The following is an 18418-nucleotide window of genomic DNA, read 5'->3' as shown; positions in this document are numbered from 1 at the left end:
GCTTTTTGCATGGGTCTTGCATTATCTTTGAGAGAGAATTTTTTTTTTCCCCTCTGCAGATTCAATAAGCAATGAGGTAATTTTTTTTTTTTTTTTAACAACTTTGCATCAGGTTCTTCTGGCAAGTGAATCATTCTGTGTCAGTTGCTATTCTATTTGCTTTTCTCTATTACTATTATTATTATTAGTGTTTTAGTAATGCTGTTTTCCTCTTCAATCAAGTTCCTTTGCAATTTGTTACTCTAATACTACATATGTAGTTCCTACTCTCCAGTGCTTACAAGATGTTGCAAAGAGTGTGGCATACATGATGCAGCACTGTGAGGGCGTAGTAGTGACAAGCATGCTATCAAGATATGTGCACTAGGTGTGTTAGAAATTTGGTAATTCCAAATACTATGGCAGGCTGCTCTTTTTCCATATAAACTACTGCTGGACCTGAAGATTAGACAGAACTCATATCTCTCAGGTCATCCTTTCTTGTCTGTTCTACTCAGTTGCTCTTCACTGTCAGTAGTTACAATCCTACTTACAGTGTGCTATACAATGCAAACATTATTTTCACCCTGGAGTTGGTATGTATTCCAGTTATATCTGACAGTTCTGACACTTTAGAATTTAAAGAAATGGTTGCTCTCACTGTTGGCTTCAATTTTTTTCAAGATTTAACTCTCTCTTATTTTGCTTGGTAGCCATTCTAATTCTAGGCTAGTCCAGTGATCGTGATGGTTATTTTGGTTGTTCTTTTCAGTGCTACTATGCATACCACATATAGGATGGTTTTGCAAAAATAGATAACACCCCGTGGTTTTAAGTGGTACTCTTAAATTAACTTTGGTTCATATACTTCTGATTCATAGTTTATTGCTATGGGTTTTGGTTTTTAATGCAATCTGTTGATAATTTTGCTGCATTATAATGCATCGTATCTTCTGAGAACAAATAAACTAATTGTGCACATGTACTTTCTTTTTACTTGCCTTCACACTTTGTTAGGGAGAGATGTGTGCTGTGTATTTGTTGGTAATGTCTTGCTATCTGGGCTATATTCCAATATCAAATTATATTTCTGTAAATGCAGTGCCAGTCTTAGTGTCCTTGAAAGAGGTATACTTAATCTTCGTTGCTAAATTGAGACAAAGAATTCCTATTTGTTTTAGTCAAGGCTTTTAATCTATAAACACTTACTCACTAAGGCATTAAACTTGCAGCACTTAGCCCTTGAAAATGTCTTTTATTAAAGTCTGTGTTTTAAGACCTTAATGGGCTTGTGGTAAAATGAAAAACATCTTTTATACTGTTTGCGTGGCTTTCAGAACATTTTGTGTTTCATCCCTGGAAACTCTGATAGTTCTGTGTAGAAATACTTTGGCACCAGTGATGCGGTGAGAATTTTAAAATCATCCTGTCTTCCAGCATGTCCGTTCTTTATTAGATTATTTTTCATTCCAACTGTCTTATTAAAAAATGACTTGATCTACAAGACTGTAAATTTCTTTGGACAGGCACCCAATTTTCTTTGTTGATAAAGAGCTTATTTGTACCTATGATGCTGAATTCACAGCAATATCTTATTATAATAGAGACTTTTGAGATGAATTTCCAACGTTGTCATCATGCAGCAGAACAGCATGTCTATTCCTGAAGTTTCTCAAATTGCCTTTAAATTTTGTAAGATGGATTTTACTTTTCCCTTGAAAAGAGCTCAATTCCCCTGCTGTGAACTTTATCCTGTTTAAAAATCCTTTTTTTTAATTAAACATATTTTAGGGTTTTTTATTACTATTTTTAATATGTGACATTCTTTTTTCATATGTCTTTGCAGTAGCTCTTATATCAGTAAGCTAGCACTCCATGCACAAGGAATTCCTTTGAACATTTGATGTAGTAATATTTTATCGATCACTTCTGTATAGAACATATGCTAAAAGGAAGTCTGAAAAATCTATGTAATCAAAACAATTTATTTTGGAACTTGTCTCTTGAGGAGGTATTTGCCAGAATCTGGCTGCACCATTAGAGAGCAGCTTCACTGTGTTGTTGAAGTTGGCAGATGAAAATGTTCTCTTTTGATATTTTCATTTAGTTCCTTTGAAACCATGTAGATTCTCAGATTACCATCTGGTTTTTTGATTGTAACCACCGAATGAACCCAAAAGGTTCTTCTATTTAACATATGATGCCATTTTCTGTTGTTTGGTTCAAAAACCATTCAGTCCAGCCTTTAATGGCAATACTTTCTTTACAGCATGAATCACAGATCTTGCATTTTCTTGTAGTTGTGCAGAGTGTACTGTGAACAAATGTCAAACCTAGTCAAATACAAACTGTGGCCTCACCGTTGCTCAGTGGTGCTTTGGCAACTTATGTGTGTTTGAAATATCAGATAGTCCCATTTATTTTAGATAGCTTAAATGTAATAATGGTTTATTTTTTACATTAAATTTTAAATACTCTCAGGCTTTCCAATCCAGAGATCTGACTGTTTTTTTCCGAAGCAGTTTTTCGTATGTTCCTCACGATCGAATTTTCAATCTGTCTAACAGCTTAATCTTGTGATTGAGGTCACTGGACTCTGTGCTCAACAACTGAGGGCATTACATCCCAAGTGTGCAATTTTATTGATTTTAGTAATATCATGTTAAGCTTTCAATCTGAACAAGTCTTCTTTTGCCTTTGTTTGCTTTAAGCTATATTACTCCATAACGATATATTTAAACTGGCTCCAGTTTAGATTTTATTTCACTGGAACCTTTTGTTTCAGCTGCAACACTCGTGTTATGTTTCTGGCAGTGCTTTTATGGTAAATTTAACTTTTCTTACAAAGTGTAACGAGGCATTGGGATTGCCTGTGAGCAATCTGCTTCTCTGTTTGACCCTACACCTGTCTTTTGCTCAGCTTTCACTTTCTCACTTACCCAGGCTTTTGCGTTTGTTTGCTTTATTTACAGCTTACCATGTGGTGATTATCTCTACAGAGAAAACTCTATCAGGTTTTGTTCCTTTGTGGGTAAATTGTAAATCTCATACTAACTTCTAAGTAACATGGCATTTTTTTAATTTGCTTTGTATTTTCCCATGTTAACCACAAATCTGGGAATATTTTTAGATTGTACAAGTCATTCTCAGCTTTCATTTTGTGTGTAGAGACAGAACCAATGTCACTCATGGCTCTTGTTCTGTTTAGAGATGCAAAATATATTGTTTTATGAGGTCTCTTCTTTTGGTAGCATCCACTGTGGCATGTTATCATACTGACTTACAACTGTGCTTGCTCTCTGAGCTGCAAACTGGGAATTTTAGCCTCGTCTCTATTATTTATGGTTTTGAGAAATGCTTGCTCTTGTTCTTTGGTAAAATTGCATGCTGTTACTTTAAAAGGCAGACATTTTTCACTCAGTCTTTCCTTTTCAAGTAATTCGTCTGAGAAGTTGAACAAAGTAATTTCAGGTAGAGCTGGAAATAGAATCTGTCTCAGTGCATTGGAACGCTCTGCCTCCTTGGATGAGCGGACTAAATCCGCTGGCTTAGATAGCTTGTTTATAATCACTGTTGTAAACACTGTAAATGAGTCTTGGTTCACAAATGCAGCCCAAGAATCCTAGTTGTTAGTTTTCCATTGCTCCTAGTGCCTAACTCACTAGGGAAGTGTGTATTTGGGTTCCTATTAGAGATGGGTTAAGATAGAGGACAGCTTTTCAACTGAACATCTTCCATACAGCACTGCTTTAGGATTGCATATGTTTTCTTCTCCCCCGTCTTTAAGGGAAAGAAAACAACCACAAACCAAACAAACCTTGGCTTTTAAATTAGGTTTTGTAGTCAGCTGTCACAGCAATCATGAGGCACACAAAAGCCCATGTGTTCTATTTTTTGTCATTAATCTCTCATTTTGTCCTGCAATTGCAGTTACAAAATTTGGAAGATTGAGAGGTGTAAATACCAGCAACTTTTCTGGTATATACTGAATTCAGTTTCTTCTGCTATAAACTGTCAGTGCTAACCTATATCAAGAGAATACAAGCCCAGCAATTCAAAATTTGTATTTCATCGGGTACACAGCTAGGAAAGCAATCACAGAAGAATGTCTGGATCTTGTTTCTTTACTCAGAACAGCAAAAGCCAGGCCTGGTTTAGTCTGTTTACCTGTTAGTAATTTCTTTTTGAACTTCACAGGTGTTGCGATGCAAGTGCAGTGTACCTCCTGTAAATTTACTCTGTGTTTCACCTGGGAGTTTCGTGTAGTATTGTACATGAGGTGATGGACACACTATGAACATGGAGCAGTGGGGAATGATCTGTGGCCACACATGAGTGTCTCCTTATTGCTCATTTGCTTAGACCTGTGATGGCTCCGCATGGATCTGGCTGCATATCTCTACAAAGCTGCAGTGTGTAATAGATGTCTCCAGAGTGAGTGGAAGCAGCCAACCTGCTTTTGCATTCTTGCTGACCCTAGACGTGGGACAGATGCAGTTTGCTGTGCTGGGCAACACATGAGCTGCACTGCATTTGAACTGATTTTAAGTGTCTGTACCCCTGATGCTCTAGTTCACAGCCTGGATAAATTGTTCACAGGTGATGAGAAGTTACATTTGAGTTACTACAATAACTTGTTTAAATGCTCACATTGCTCACATTTACTCACAAAATCAATTTTATGTAAATGATGTGTTGTAACTGAGTCTGAATAGAGAGAGAAAACATTCTTAAACTCATATGAAACACCAAGTTTCTCTGAATCTTTTCAAATGACCAGGGCAGGAAGGATGTCTGTCTTTAACAGCTTGAAAAAATTGTTTCATGGTTCCAGTATGAATCAAGATTCCTCACTGAAGAAACATCCTACTTCAGTGTTCCTGATGTCAGCAGAAATGATATGGTGTGAGCAATTAATAGAATGGGTAACACTCTGCTGGTGGATATTCCACACTTTGCATCTTGCTAAAAGCTCCATGTGGTTGTGAAGCATCCTTGAAAAACCTAATGGTAAGCTGTGTCTCTGGCTAGAAGGGGTCTCTGCAGAATTTAAAAGGTCATTCAAGAGGAAAATTCTTTAAAACAAACAAAATATTCCCAAACCTTTGTTGCTGAGCATAGATACCCTGGAGAGTTTCTGTTGTTACACAGCAATGTTGCTGAGATAGAGTGCTGTGAAGTTTCAAATCTGTGTTTACTCTGTTTTGTCATATGGAGTTTGGAGAAATGGCCATGTGCTCTAGATAAAAAAGTGAAAAACAGGGCTTTGAAAAGTAGGTGCAGCTTCAACTGGTGGGAGCATGTAGGATCTTCTTCTCACAGGATTAAGGAAATAGAGTCCGTTTTGAAAATGAGATGTTTAAAATGCTCCTGTTCGCCATTTACTCTCAGACTTAACCATGTTGCTCTTGTTTTCAAGCTTGTCTTTGCAATCAAGAGTTATCACTGACATTGCAGAGGCTTGGGCTTTTTTAAAAGATATGTTGAAAAGCTTGGGAAGAAACTGAAATGGAATCGCATGATAGGTGCTGATGGATACAGTCTTTCTTACTACTATTCAAATCTGTTCAGGTCTTGAAAAAATGGTCAAAATACAGCAATCTGGCAATAATTTGACTGCATTTAAACTCGTACAGCTGCTACTGCACGTGGGTCTGTATTAAAGGAATGACAACTGGAGGGGAGTATCAAGGCAAGAAAACACGTCTTCAGTCTTTCCAAATCTGAATGCATCTTCCCTTTTTACATGTGGCAGAGGTGCTACAATAAAGGGAAAGTTGTTGTAAAAAAAGAAAGCTCAAGGTAAGCCACTTTCTTCTCAGTTTGGCAGGAAATAAAAATTGTTAGTCACCACACTGGCACTAACTCCAAGGCTTGTGTGACTGTTAACGAGTTTAGCAGAGCATCTAGGCAAGGAAGAGGGTAGGGATATGATTTTCTTTTTCCTGGCATTTTCTCTCATCAAGTGGATCATCTTAAATATTGACATCATCCTCAGCAGTTAATATATTTTAATATTTAATATGGAAAATACTGTAATTCCAGGAATGACACCATACAAGTGGAGTTCCACTGATCTGTAAGCAAGGTGATGACCACAACCCTAAATTTGCCTGTTGTAGAGGAGTCCTTTTTTTCAGCTCTTCCTTTTGATTTCTGTCTTAGAGCAACTCAAAGAAGGTAATCTTTGTTTTTGCATCTTCTACAATTTGTCTTTTGGTCAGCAGAATTAGAAAGGAGGGGGGAGAGGATCATTTCAGTTGTGCTTTAGCACAGATGCCCTGTGTTATGTAGTTACTATTTTTTTTTTCTCCTGAAGATCCCCTGTCCTGTTACAGAAAGTACTGGCCTGTTTTGGGAACTGACATGCAAATTTACGTACTGAGGCTATCTAAAGGGAAGGTAGTCTTATACTCAGGGCTGAGGCAGTTCCTCAGAAGGCACTGTAGTTGAGCAGGAAAATGAATATTTTTCTTGGAGCTGGAGCTTTCTTTTCTTTTTCTCATGTGTTGCAAATTCTTGGCTCCTTCTAAAAAAATTGTACTGAAGACTTTCTCTTGAACGTGCGTTACCTTCTCTTTTGCCTTTCTGTCACTTACCTTGCTGCTATGCCTCTCTCTTCCATTAGAGTCTAGAGTAATATAAAAACTGTTTGCCTAGACTGGGAGTGCGGAGATAACTGACCTGGTGGTGTTTGGGTTAACTCTGGTGATAAAAGTTCCCTTCAGAGTCAGGTGAAACACCGCAAAGACAGTTTTTATTAGTTTAGGCATACCACCAGGCAGTATTACTCTTCATGGTGAGCCGTTTGGTCAACACTGTTGTTAATACTGTGCAGAACCTAATTGCTGGAGAGGGTCAAAGGTAACATCGAAAACCTCTGCATCAGTCTTCATTGCGAGATGCAGATACATCTCTCATGTTTGCATCTGTTGGCAGCTGTATTTATCTGTGGACCAAGCCTTATCTTTTTGTGTGTGTGTCGCCATAGAGATGTAGATTTGTTGGTGGCCTCTTCATAGTAAGTGAAACATGCAGGTAATTTGTTGCTCAGCTCTTAAAGCAGCTATGTACCTGATACATTGGCTTGTTATGTGGATATTGAGAACTTCAGAAAAACTTGTGTTTTTAAAATGTATATACAGTGCATAGTTGACTGTTAGAAATTACACCCTGCTTTTAACCAGCATAATTATTTAATGCCTTTTATTATCTCTCTCCTTTTCTCTTGCTATTGGCAATTATCAAAGACCGGGCAAATAATATCTCTACTGATGATGCATCTGCTTTTTATTTTTTCTGCTCTGCTTGCTTTTCCACTGAGTTTACTGGTAGATATGAATCTGACTCCAGCACAGAATCGTGAGCTGTCTGAATTTTCAGTACAAGGAGTTTTTGACTCAGCTTATTATATCACTATTTTTGTGTAGTACAGTTTCTTCCAATGGATATACAAGGACAGTATGTACTTAAATCCTGTTTTACTTGCTTTAATACAGAATTTCTTTTTTCCTTTGTTTTCCCGTTAAGAATTATTACGGTTGCTAGCAGAATTTCCTAAAATATTAATTAAAAAAATCCCACAAAATTCTCAACAATTCTTTCCCATTTGAAATACATAATGCACATATTTACAAATAGTTTTGAATATGAATATGTAAAAATATTTACTGCCGGTGGACAGTTGTAATTTCTTAGCAGGGTGATCAGTTTCACTCACACCTCCATGTAATGATTCTTTTGCAGAAACATGTACATCTGGCAGTAGAATGAGATCCTGTTAAGTATTTTCAAATAATGCAGTAAATTTTCCTGTATTGTCTTATCTGAAATTTCTTTATATAATTCTGAAGTATTGTAATTATAATTATAAGAAATAAAGAGCTAGACTGTGATCTCCTGTGGTAAGTATAAAGGGAATAAAAAAGTTGTTTCCTCACAGCATGCCAGTCCTTTGTAGCAAATAGGGTAGGTGTTATTGGAAAAAAAAAAGACAGTTTATACACATTGTAAGACTAGGTTTAAATGCATTATGTATGGAAGTGCTTAGGGACTGACTTAAAAGTTACATAGGTGACCTTAATTTGGGAACTGCATATCTTTTGAGGGATTCAATTTTTTATGTTAATATCATCATTTTAATTTTTTTTTTCCAGAGAGTGAAATACTTCTAGATAAAACTTACCATTTAATTCTTTTGCATTAAAGGAACTGATACCTTTAATTTGTAATCCTGTAGGATACTAATTCTTATTATTGCAATTGAAAAAATAAAATATTTCCTCTTTCCCCTCTTTTATTATGTTTATGTATATATTTTCAGATATGATTCTGGACCAGCAGGTGGGTTCTGGGCAGCTCAGTGAGGATGTTCGTCACAGAGTGCATGAGGCATTACTGAAACAGCATCACCATCAGAACCAGAAAAAGCTGAGCAACAGGATCCCGATTGTGAGATCCTTTGCTGATATTGGAAAGAAGCAGTCCGAGCCCCATTCCATGGATAAAAATGGTAATGCATTGCTTTATTTTGCATTTTGAGCTTTCAGTAACATCTGCCTGTTCAGTATTGCATATGCTTTGTACCCACAGCTTGAACTCAGTGTGATTCTGCTCTGAAAAGCTACTGTGTAAAAGTGGTGCCTTTTACATGAGTGGTTCCTCTTATGCGTTCAGTAACACACCTGTTTAAATTTGAAATTCAAGTATTCTGCACAATTCAGGGCTGTGCAGAGATATTCAAGAGAACTAGCTCAGATGTTGGAAGCAGGCTAGCTGTGTTAGTGTGCCATTCTGTCCTGGGTCATTGGCACGGCACATTATCCCCGGTGCGGCACAGCTCACGTACACTTGTGGTGCTTTAGACACTCTATGTGATCCTTCAGACTGAGCTTGAGCACCTCTGAACCGTGGATATGCTCTGTTAGTGCCAGTAATGTGATATGACTATTTTTGACTTCTGTTGACTGTCCAGGGCCTATTTAGTTAAAATGTAATGGATTGTTGGAATAGTTTCTAAGTCTATGACAGTGTATGCATTAACTGGTGTTCAACTAGTGCTTCAGATTTCATGGTTGATTTTGAGTCTGGAAAACGAGAAAAACATTTTCAAGATGACACTGTTGGAGAGATGCTGCAAGAATTGTACCTTGTTCTTTCCAAAGTCACTGTTTGGAAAATCATGTTCATGAAAATGAGAGAGCACATTTGCAGAGTGGTTCTACTGTAAAATAGTGGCTTAACTTTTTTCTTTCTTGCTTTTACAGAAGTCTATAAGCTGTACTGTTGTTATAGGTTAATCATAATGAGAGATAATTTATTGCCCCTTCCTTATTTACGTAAGCACAGGCGTGTGTTATGAAACTTGCAGCCAAATTTTGTAAATATTTACAATTAATTCACTAGAATTATACATTGCAGAATTACTGAGCCTCTGTATCCAGTATCATCACAATACCCACAACACCATTGGACTATAGTGATTCTTATTCCTGGAATCACCTTAGCTTTAGTGAAACCTATGTCCTTTCTGCTATCTCTCTGGTTCAGGGCCCTACTGAGCTTGCCTGTCACCCTGGGAAGTGGGGAGTGAGGAAACAGCCATAGCACAGGAAAAGTGTGGAAGGCAGCTTTGTTCTGTGAGGCATAGGGCAGAAGCGGAAAGAGTAGTAGTGCAGCTGATCTGGAAAGATGGGGCTGTTGGTATAAAGATTAACTCTGGTTTCAAGGAAGGACCTTTTGTTTCAAACATCGACACATGAAGTTTTAATAGGTACTTCTAAATCTAGCCACTTCCCTAGGGGAAGACTCTCAGACCTAAAAGGCAACATATAGTTTCATCTGAAGAGGATATTAAATAGAAACATATTAATTATGCCCAAATATCATTTTAAGAGTAAGGAAAAATTGAGATTTATTAAGATGTGTGTGATTATGCATATGAATGTACAAGAGTAAAAATAAGTAGGATGCCTTTTAAGGCAACTTTCCTGTTGATTTGTGCAACTCTTGCTGATGACTTCAAACAGATATTCAGGAGACACTTAAGAAAGTTAATACAATAATGTTCCTATTCCTCAGTTTCCACAGGATGTAAGATGGCAGCTTGCATTCCGTAAGCTTTTTGCACTAGGTATTATATGACAAATAAGCAGTAGGTTTCCTTACCCCTCAGGGCAAACTGCAAAAGTATCATAAGCTCAATTTCAGTAACTTTCTGTCTGTTAGTGGAACTGATGCAGTAATTCACTCCAGAAACATCTCACTTTTGTCTGAGTATCTTCTGGGAACCTTCATATCCCTATCTAGTTCCCCAAAAAATAGATTCTGATCAGGACAGCATCTAAGTCCATATTAAACACTAATTTTATATACTCAGTGGTTAAGTGGTTCTCTAAGTAGGGAAACACATTCTGACAGGTTTTCATTTGTCTGTGCTTATTTTGCAAGATAAGAAACTACTGAATTCCAGTTCACATGCTTATGCAGAGATGCCTCAGAGCACTCTAAGCCCTGGGAAAAAATCACTTAGTCACTTTCACTATGTTAAGTTAAATTAAGTTAAATGCACCATAAACAATATAAATCTAAATAATTTTAGGAAGATTTATATGAAGGTAAGTCAGCCTTTTATCTAAATTACAGTGAAGAGTTCCAAACCCAGCCTTTTTGTACACGGGTGTCTTTTTTTAATCTGTTTGAAGCATTTTTCTTCTACTTGCATCCTTTAAGTGCTAATGCACATTTGGCAGTCTCCCGCATTGACCTCTTCAAAACAGATGATGGCCCTGTGATAAAGCAAAGAGGGGTTGGTTTAAGTTTCGCTCTTACCATCCATTACCCTGTTACATTAAAAAGTCTGAATCTTATTTTATTGCCTGAATTGTACTGAAATTAGTAGTAGCTTTAGAAGAGGAAAATTCAGTCTAAGTTTTTGGTTTTAAAAGGAATCAGAATTTTTCCCTTTTCAAGACAATAGCAATCTCATGGGCTTGAGTGGCAGCTCTTGCCCCAGTACTCCAGGATTAAAGGAGTGGGGAAAGAAATTATTCTGGAGAGCTGCCTGATTTCAGGCACACTGACTGCTACCTCTTCTGGTGTACCCTTAGTTATTTCTTTACCCTGGGTAACTTGCGATATTACATGGTGAATATGTTATGCAGGAGCCTACATTGAAATGCTCAGCTTTCAGGAACTGTGCTGTTCTTAGAAGCTTTACCAGGGATAGCAGTGAGGTTTCTGATCGTTTTTTTCTGTTGTCACATGACCCGAATGCTAGAGTTCAGCTACAGTGTTATGCTCGCTGCAGCTATATATTTCTTTTTAGATTGCCATGGAGCATCTGTACAAGCTTCTCATAATAATACAAAACCGAGTTGTTGAAATATAACTTTGGATCAGGTGAAAGCAAAAGAAAAATCAGATCAATATGTGTAAAAGAAGCAAAATTAAGGCATATAAACATCTTATATTATTGTCAAGAATGTGCTGTGAGACACATCTTTGTTTCCTGAGGACAAACGGGTAAAATGCAATCAAGGCATCATATTAGTCTGCTTATTCCCATTTGCGCACAAACGTTGTGTAGAATGTATGAATGTAAAATGTTCCATATATTGCCAACAGTAGCAGTATTGTTCTCTCTTTTTAATACCAAAAATGCATTAAAATAGTAAATTATTTTATTATTGCTTTTAATTTCTGGATGAGAAGCTTAATTCCTAGAAGACTACAGGGAGAAAACCAGATCATCTCAGGCACTACTGAATTTACAGCTCAGGTCATGCCTATTAGAGATCAGTTTTCAGAAACAGCGAGTGCCAGGAGCCTCAGAAGGGCGACTTATTTGTTGAAATGAGACAGGAGAACTTGGACCCTTTTTCTGCACAAAAAGAAATTCTCAGTTTGGTGTAGATAGTTTAACTGATAATAGTCCCTAGCAGTCTGTAGTTTGTAAAATGGGTGGTTCAGAGCCAGAAGTCCTTGCCATCTGGGTTATGTGGTACAGCTGAGGATGTGGAACCCCTTCTTTGTCCAACTTCTTGACTATGCTAGCTTATCAATATATTAACTTCCAGATATTTAGGAGCAAAGTCTGAAAATGAAGACATAAATCTAAATTCAATATATGGCTATGCTGCTGACAGACCACTGTGATATCTTTGCTGGAAGATAGTTGTGCATATGTTCTCCCTCCATTTTTTCTTTGTTTAAGAGTCTGTCAGACCATCTAATTAATTTGCTTTGTATTTAGTAGTATTATCTTTTGTTTACAATGGCTTTTCTTCACATCCTCTGCAGGGCTAAGATGTCAGGGTGCTATGGATTTACCATGCATTTTTAATGCTGCCATGCTGTGTTTAACTTTCACTTTTCATTAAGCATCAAAACTGTGAGAATTAAAAGCCTGCTTTTGATGTTCCAATAAAAACCGACAGTCAAATTTGGCATAAGAGCAGGAAAAATGATTTTTTTTTAAAGTCTAATTTGACACCAAATACCCAAAATAGAGGGTGGCAAGTAATTTTAGCATGAATACCATAAAAGGCAGGTAAAAATATGAATCTTTGTTATTAGTAAATCATCTTTAGAGTTTTTAGTAAATCATCTTTAGAAAGTTTGATTTGTAAAGCAGTTTAACTTATTTTTATCAAGATCAATAGGTTTTTCATTCTGATACGCAAGAGCTGTGTCTATAAATTCCTATGACATGGTCTAAAGAGGCAAAGACAATTGCAAATATATAACACCTTTCTATTGTTAGAGGAATGCTTAAATAATGTCATCCTCTCACATTTTATAAAGGGTTCTGTAATTCAGAATTTAAGCATGGATGGCATGGAAAAGTAGCTTATTTGACAAAAATGTAGTTAGTAAAAGAAGTTTTCATCATGTAAACAGTTTTTTTGACTGGCTATTTCACTTTTAGTCTAAACTTCAGAGTACGCGTGTGTGTGTGTGTATATGTAATGAGATCTAACAGACCTTTTACTGATTAAAGCCGAAGAGGAGGGAACTAGGGGAGAGGAGCATGGCAGGGTAAGTGGCTTGTAAATTGTATTTCTGTGCACCTTGCTGAAGTGTTCTTTATCCATAATAACATGATCTTGTGCCTGTTTTCTCTTCCATACGTATGCCATCTCCCTTGAAGTCAGAGCATTACATTATTAGTGTAAAAATTGCATTATGCCACACATCATGCCTGATTTTGAGAAATTCTGAAATTCCAAGGAGAGTTTTATTGATCCGCCAAAGAGCTTGAAGAAAGCAATGGCGTATTAAATTGGGGATCTTCAGAGTTAACAGTGCGAATTGCTGGAGCAGTTCATTTTGACATGTTCTTTTTCAAGTATTTTTCCAGTTATTTCAGTTAACATGATGGGCTGGTTTGGATTTCTTCATTGTTTTATGGCAGTATGAGCACATGCAGAAGTGTTTAAGACCATGCTTGGGTGTCTAATTTAGGACAGTATGCTTTAGTATCCCAGTAAGCCTAAATTAACAGTTATGTGATGGTGTTTGTTACTTTTCTCAGTTTTCTAATCTCTCCTACACATCAGTTCAAGCATATATGCCATAACCAGAGGTAACTTACAGCATGTGAAACTCTGATGTCAATACTACCATGTGGAGAGAGATGGACATTACTTGGAATCGTATGAAAAGGGTAGAGAGGCATCCCCTAGGTATGTGGCCATGTTCCTTCGTTTTGGGAATAAGTCACGACGAGTGCCATACATATACCCAAGTTTTGTGGCAGTATTGGACTGGATGAGGTGGATCGCTCCAGCTTTCCTTGAAGAGAAGGCAAACTCAAAGATAGTTAATTCAAGCTTAAATTAGCTAATGCGCTATTTCTTGTTTTGTGTTCTTCTCAAATGTATATATTTTAATCAACTTGTATTATCCACAGGTTTTTATACTACTAAAATATAACTTGTATTTACAAACATTTTCATCTGGTATTTACTCTTTCTTTCTCCACATTTCCTTGTACCCATGATAAAATGTGTGATCTATATGTATAAAACTGTATCATTCATCTTTGTATTTCTTTATTTTGCTCTGTCTTTGTTGTGTCTGTCTCTAACAGGCTCATCTCATCTCTGTATCTTCCTCATCTCCTATCCTTTGGGTTCTGTAAACTCCTTGAAGGTTCAGAGGTAGTATAAATACCTATTCTTGCTTGGGCTTCAGATCATTTCAAATGTACACCCATGTCATCTCAGTTTCTTGACAGCATGCAACTTCTTGCTATAGTGATTAAAAAATACCTCAGGCCTTTGTCAGCAGCTGTGGCACACTTAAGAGAAGCTTGTGTGGAATGATGTTTGGGGTGGGGGGGGGGTGAGGAAGCGCCATTTCTTTATAAGTTCATTTTCTTACATCAACTTGTAAAACTGCAAATCATAGCATTTTAGTTAAAACTGCATGACTTCATGTGAATTATGCTTGAGATTCAGGCCTAGCATTAGAAAAACTGATAAAGTGACTTCTTCCTCATCCTCTTAAATTATGTATCATGAGTGAGCACCAAATCTGCTTGCAATTACGCAGGTACGATGGGAGTGACATGGTTCTCTACCAATTTAAAATGTTATGCATCAAGAGGCCTAAAGGTACAGAGACCAGTCAGCATGTAAAGATGGTATCACTGCTCTGTTATATTATAATTTTACTGTATACTTAGGAAACCTTTCTGTTTTTCAATCCTTGATTTTTGATCTGGACAGTGTGTCCGTTTAGATTTGGAAAATTGGTGACTAGTTGCAGTGAAAAGCCTGAAGATTGTTATAGCTGGCTTGTAAATCATATTCTTTTTTTCTGAATGGGAAGAAATCTATATGGTCTAGAAAAATAAGCAACTGCTTTTCTGATTCAGTTTCCTTTGATGTGACAGTTGCATCCAGTTTGCTTCCATTAATTGTGACTTGTATCTGAATACATTGTTCTTGGGTTTTGTCACTGGCATTCTAGGGACCTCCTGGATTTTGATTAATGAATACACATACACATAGTTAAATGTCTTGAGCTTTAAATTTTAGGGAATAGGAGTATGTTGCATATGACATTAATTTACTGGGATTAATTTTTTTTTTTTTAAATTCGTCAGGACTGATAGTCTCAAATTGCTGAGCTCTGTCTGCAAATGCAAACTTCTATTAGTGTACCAAATACGGACCTTATTTTGATGGATTTTGATTTTTAAGTGGCTTGGCTTTGCATGATATATTTTTTTTGTGTGATTTCTTGCTCTATTCAAAGCGTTAGCAATTTCACATTATCTGAGAAAAGCACTCATTTCTTATGTACACCAACTGAAAATATAATTTTAAAAACTGTACTGATACTGTTTTTTTAATACATAGATAAGCCTTAACACCCATTTTAGGTTTTCTCTGTTAGGTATTAAGTTCCTTTGTATGTAGACTGGATATTTCAATGTTACCACATTGTTCATTTGTTTGACTGATGCTTTAAAAAAATCTGAATGGCGCTCTGATGAATTCTCAAGGAATGCAGCTCTTCATATGCTTTATGTAGATGGACTGCAGGATAAATCAAGGCTTTTGAACTTCAGATTTATAAGGATTCAAAGTACTACATTTCACTCTTAAAAATAAAATACTGTATTTACTCTATACAGTGTGTAAATAAACATTTTACTTGAGAGAGCTGAAATGGAACTGGCAAGGACAGGGCATGGAAGAGCTGAATAAATGGCAAGGCTGTTGCTGTTCATATTCCTTCTTAAAGCCTGGCTAGGATTTGGTGTTTGTTTGGTTGGTTGGTTGTTTTTTTTCTTTTGCACATAGTGCTTTGAAGGCTCCCATATTATAAAGGTAAAATTTGGAGAAAACTTGTATTTAGTGGCCAGAGACGGTTTGATGCCGTGGTGAAAACATTTTGGTGGAAATCAAAGAGGAAGTTGTTTGGTTTAGTCTAGGTATGCAGCTCCCCTCTTCATTCACATAGATCTCTAATTGATTGTTGCTTCATGGAACCATCATGGTGCCAATAACTGTGTCCTTTACTCAGAGAAAACAGTTGCTGAAATTAAAAGCTGCTTTAGGGTTAAGCACATATATAGTTGCCAACATGCTTTAGTAAACTGAGTATTTTTAATGACATTGGAAAACCAGTGTAGCATGGTGATGCCAGTGTTCACTAGGTTGCTGTCAGTATGCTTTTGGTCCTACCCCATTGGGAACTATTCATGTGCTTAACAGTATTCACCCCAAAGACCTCTCCTTTAAGTCAATATGAAATTATACACTGATTTTAATTAATTTACAAATTTTTGTGGTTTCATTGCTCAGGAGTAGAAGCTACCAAATACAAAAATAAGTGTGTAGCATTGCAGTCCTGCTTCTAGGGAGAGGGCCACCGTAGCACTGCATCTACCTGCTATCTAGTGAAAAATATACAGGTATTTAACAAACTAAATACGTATAGGAGCAAAAATCTCTCAAAAACCCCAGTACTTTTTGGCTCACTTTTCTATTGAAGGGCCACACAGAGACCAAGTTCCAGATTTGCATTTTACTGACTGTATTGTTGCATAAGTAACATGCATTCCTACAGTGTGTTTAAGATGCTCTTCAAAAAACCTTCCTCACAACTATAATTTGAAAAGTGAAGTTACCTGTCTTCTCTACCTTGTATCTTTGTTATTCAATACAGTAAAAAACCCCAAACTTCTTGTTCCAAGATCCAGAAAGCTGTCTTAAGTTGCATAGCTATTTAAACATCTCTTACTGCCTCAAGGTAAAAATTGTGTTCTTTCAGATTATTCTAGCATATGGGTAAATCAAAGTTTGAGGTCTTCTGTTGGCACAGAAAAAGAACATATGCTATTCTTATAAACTTCACATACTTACTGGTTGTGGCTTTTATTTCCTACTATGTATATTTTTACATATTTTTCTCCTAAAAGAAAAGTGGACACAATGTTTAAAAGTTAGCCTTTGGACTGTTATGCTAATTGCTTAGAGACTTTTGACACCTCCAGTTATGATATTGAAACTTCAGTATTTATAACAGGTGGTCCATGCTCTGACTCTGTTGTTGGTCAATATTTTTATCTCACTGGCAGATATCCCTGCTCTCATTTTCTTGAATTTTTGGGTCCAGAAAAAAGGAAGTATAAATGTAAATCCCTAATTAGCAACAGAAGGATAATGAACCACTATTTCTGTTGCTTTTCTCTAACATCTTTATAACATAGTATGTATATTAGTATGAGTGATAATTGCAAGTATTTCCCTTTAGATTGATCCTAGAATATAGAGGAGTGTCTAAAAGGAAGAAATTAGGAGTTAAGAAGGTCTAATATTCCTAGATTTAAAGTTTTCTGGGAGTAAGTTAGGGCAGAAATTTTCCCTGAGCATTTTATGGCTTCTCTGTTAGGATTAATGGAATGCTTTTCTGTTATTAAAATCTCCAAAATAATACAGAAATCAAATTTATGTATTATTTTTAATAGTTATAATAGTACAGGATTATTCCTGTAAAAATAATTCTAAGACTGCTAAATACACAATACTTCAAAAGATTACAGTGTGAAGTAGTGTATGCGGATACATAGTGTAAAGGTGATAGTGTAACAATGATGGAACTCAGTGTTTTTTCTTTAAGTTCTAATTAAAACAGACAAATTGAATGACCTTCTACAAGCATCTTGCATATTTAATAATTTCTGGCTTCTGATTTGCAAAAGTTGTCTTTTGTGACATTTAGAAATCAGTAGTCTTTTTTAATGTGAATTCCTTTAAGTTACATTAATATGATGCTTTCTGAAATCAATCCTTTATGCTTGTCATATGTAAATTCTAATCCTGACTTATTTTTATCTACTTTGTTAGGTTAACGTGCTTGTCATCTCTGGTTTTCTGCCATTCTCTGTTTATTTCACTGTAGTGATGAATAAAAGCCATAATTTCTATTGTTTTGATTTGTTCTTGTCTTCAATCAGAGATAAAATGGGAATATTTATATCTTTAGGATTGATACATTTAATGATAAGAATTCTAGCAATACATTTTAAAACATTCTGTTCCTGTACTTCCTAATGAAAGTGAAATCTTCCTGGCTGTGCTACCAGGATGCTGCACAAGAGTCTAAAACCTGGTTTGTGTCATGGGAGATTTGCCTAGTGGAAAATGAGATGTTGATTTTCATGAAAACCAACCTTTTTCTTGAGCAAGTGTTTCAGCTGGGAATTCATGACCAGACTTTGACAGGGATACTGTAGTGCTCAGCTGTGACAGAAGCTGGATACTTCAGTATTTTGGCAATGGTTGAGATACTCTTGCAAGTCTCCTGTCCTGTTCAGACTGGATCCTGCAAAGCGCTCTGTTTCCTGGCTGTGGCTGAGGACATGCTTGGACTGCAAGTGTGTGTAACAGCGGTGTGAGGGGACACACCGTGGCTTTTGAAT

The 18418-nt window shown here is 36.5% G+C and overlaps 1 protein-coding gene across 8 annotated transcripts in view; it reads left to right on the top strand.

Annotated features, from left to right (window-relative positions):
* Positions 1-18418, top strand: part of SLC4A10 (solute carrier family 4 member 10) — a 172147-nt gene that overhangs the window by 104530 nt on the left and 49199 nt on the right. For all 8 annotated transcript variants that reach the window (XR_012629496.1, XM_074873358.1, XM_074873354.1 and 5 more), the window contains exon 6: positions 8303-8491. Coding sequence is in view for 7 of the 8 variants with exons in the window: in XM_074873358.1 (XP_074729459.1) it covers positions 8303-8491 (189 nt within the window). In the remaining variant the exon portion in view is untranslated. The remainder of the gene's footprint in view (positions 1-8302; positions 8492-18418) is intronic.

Source organism: Strix uralensis, chromosome 6 (genome assembly GCF_047716275.1).
Source record: "Strix uralensis isolate ZFMK-TIS-50842 chromosome 6, bStrUra1, whole genome shotgun sequence".
Classification (NCBI taxonomy): Eukaryota; Metazoa; Chordata; class Aves; order Strigiformes; family Strigidae; genus Strix; species Strix uralensis.
This window is presented reverse-complemented; position numbering and strand designations above follow the sequence as displayed.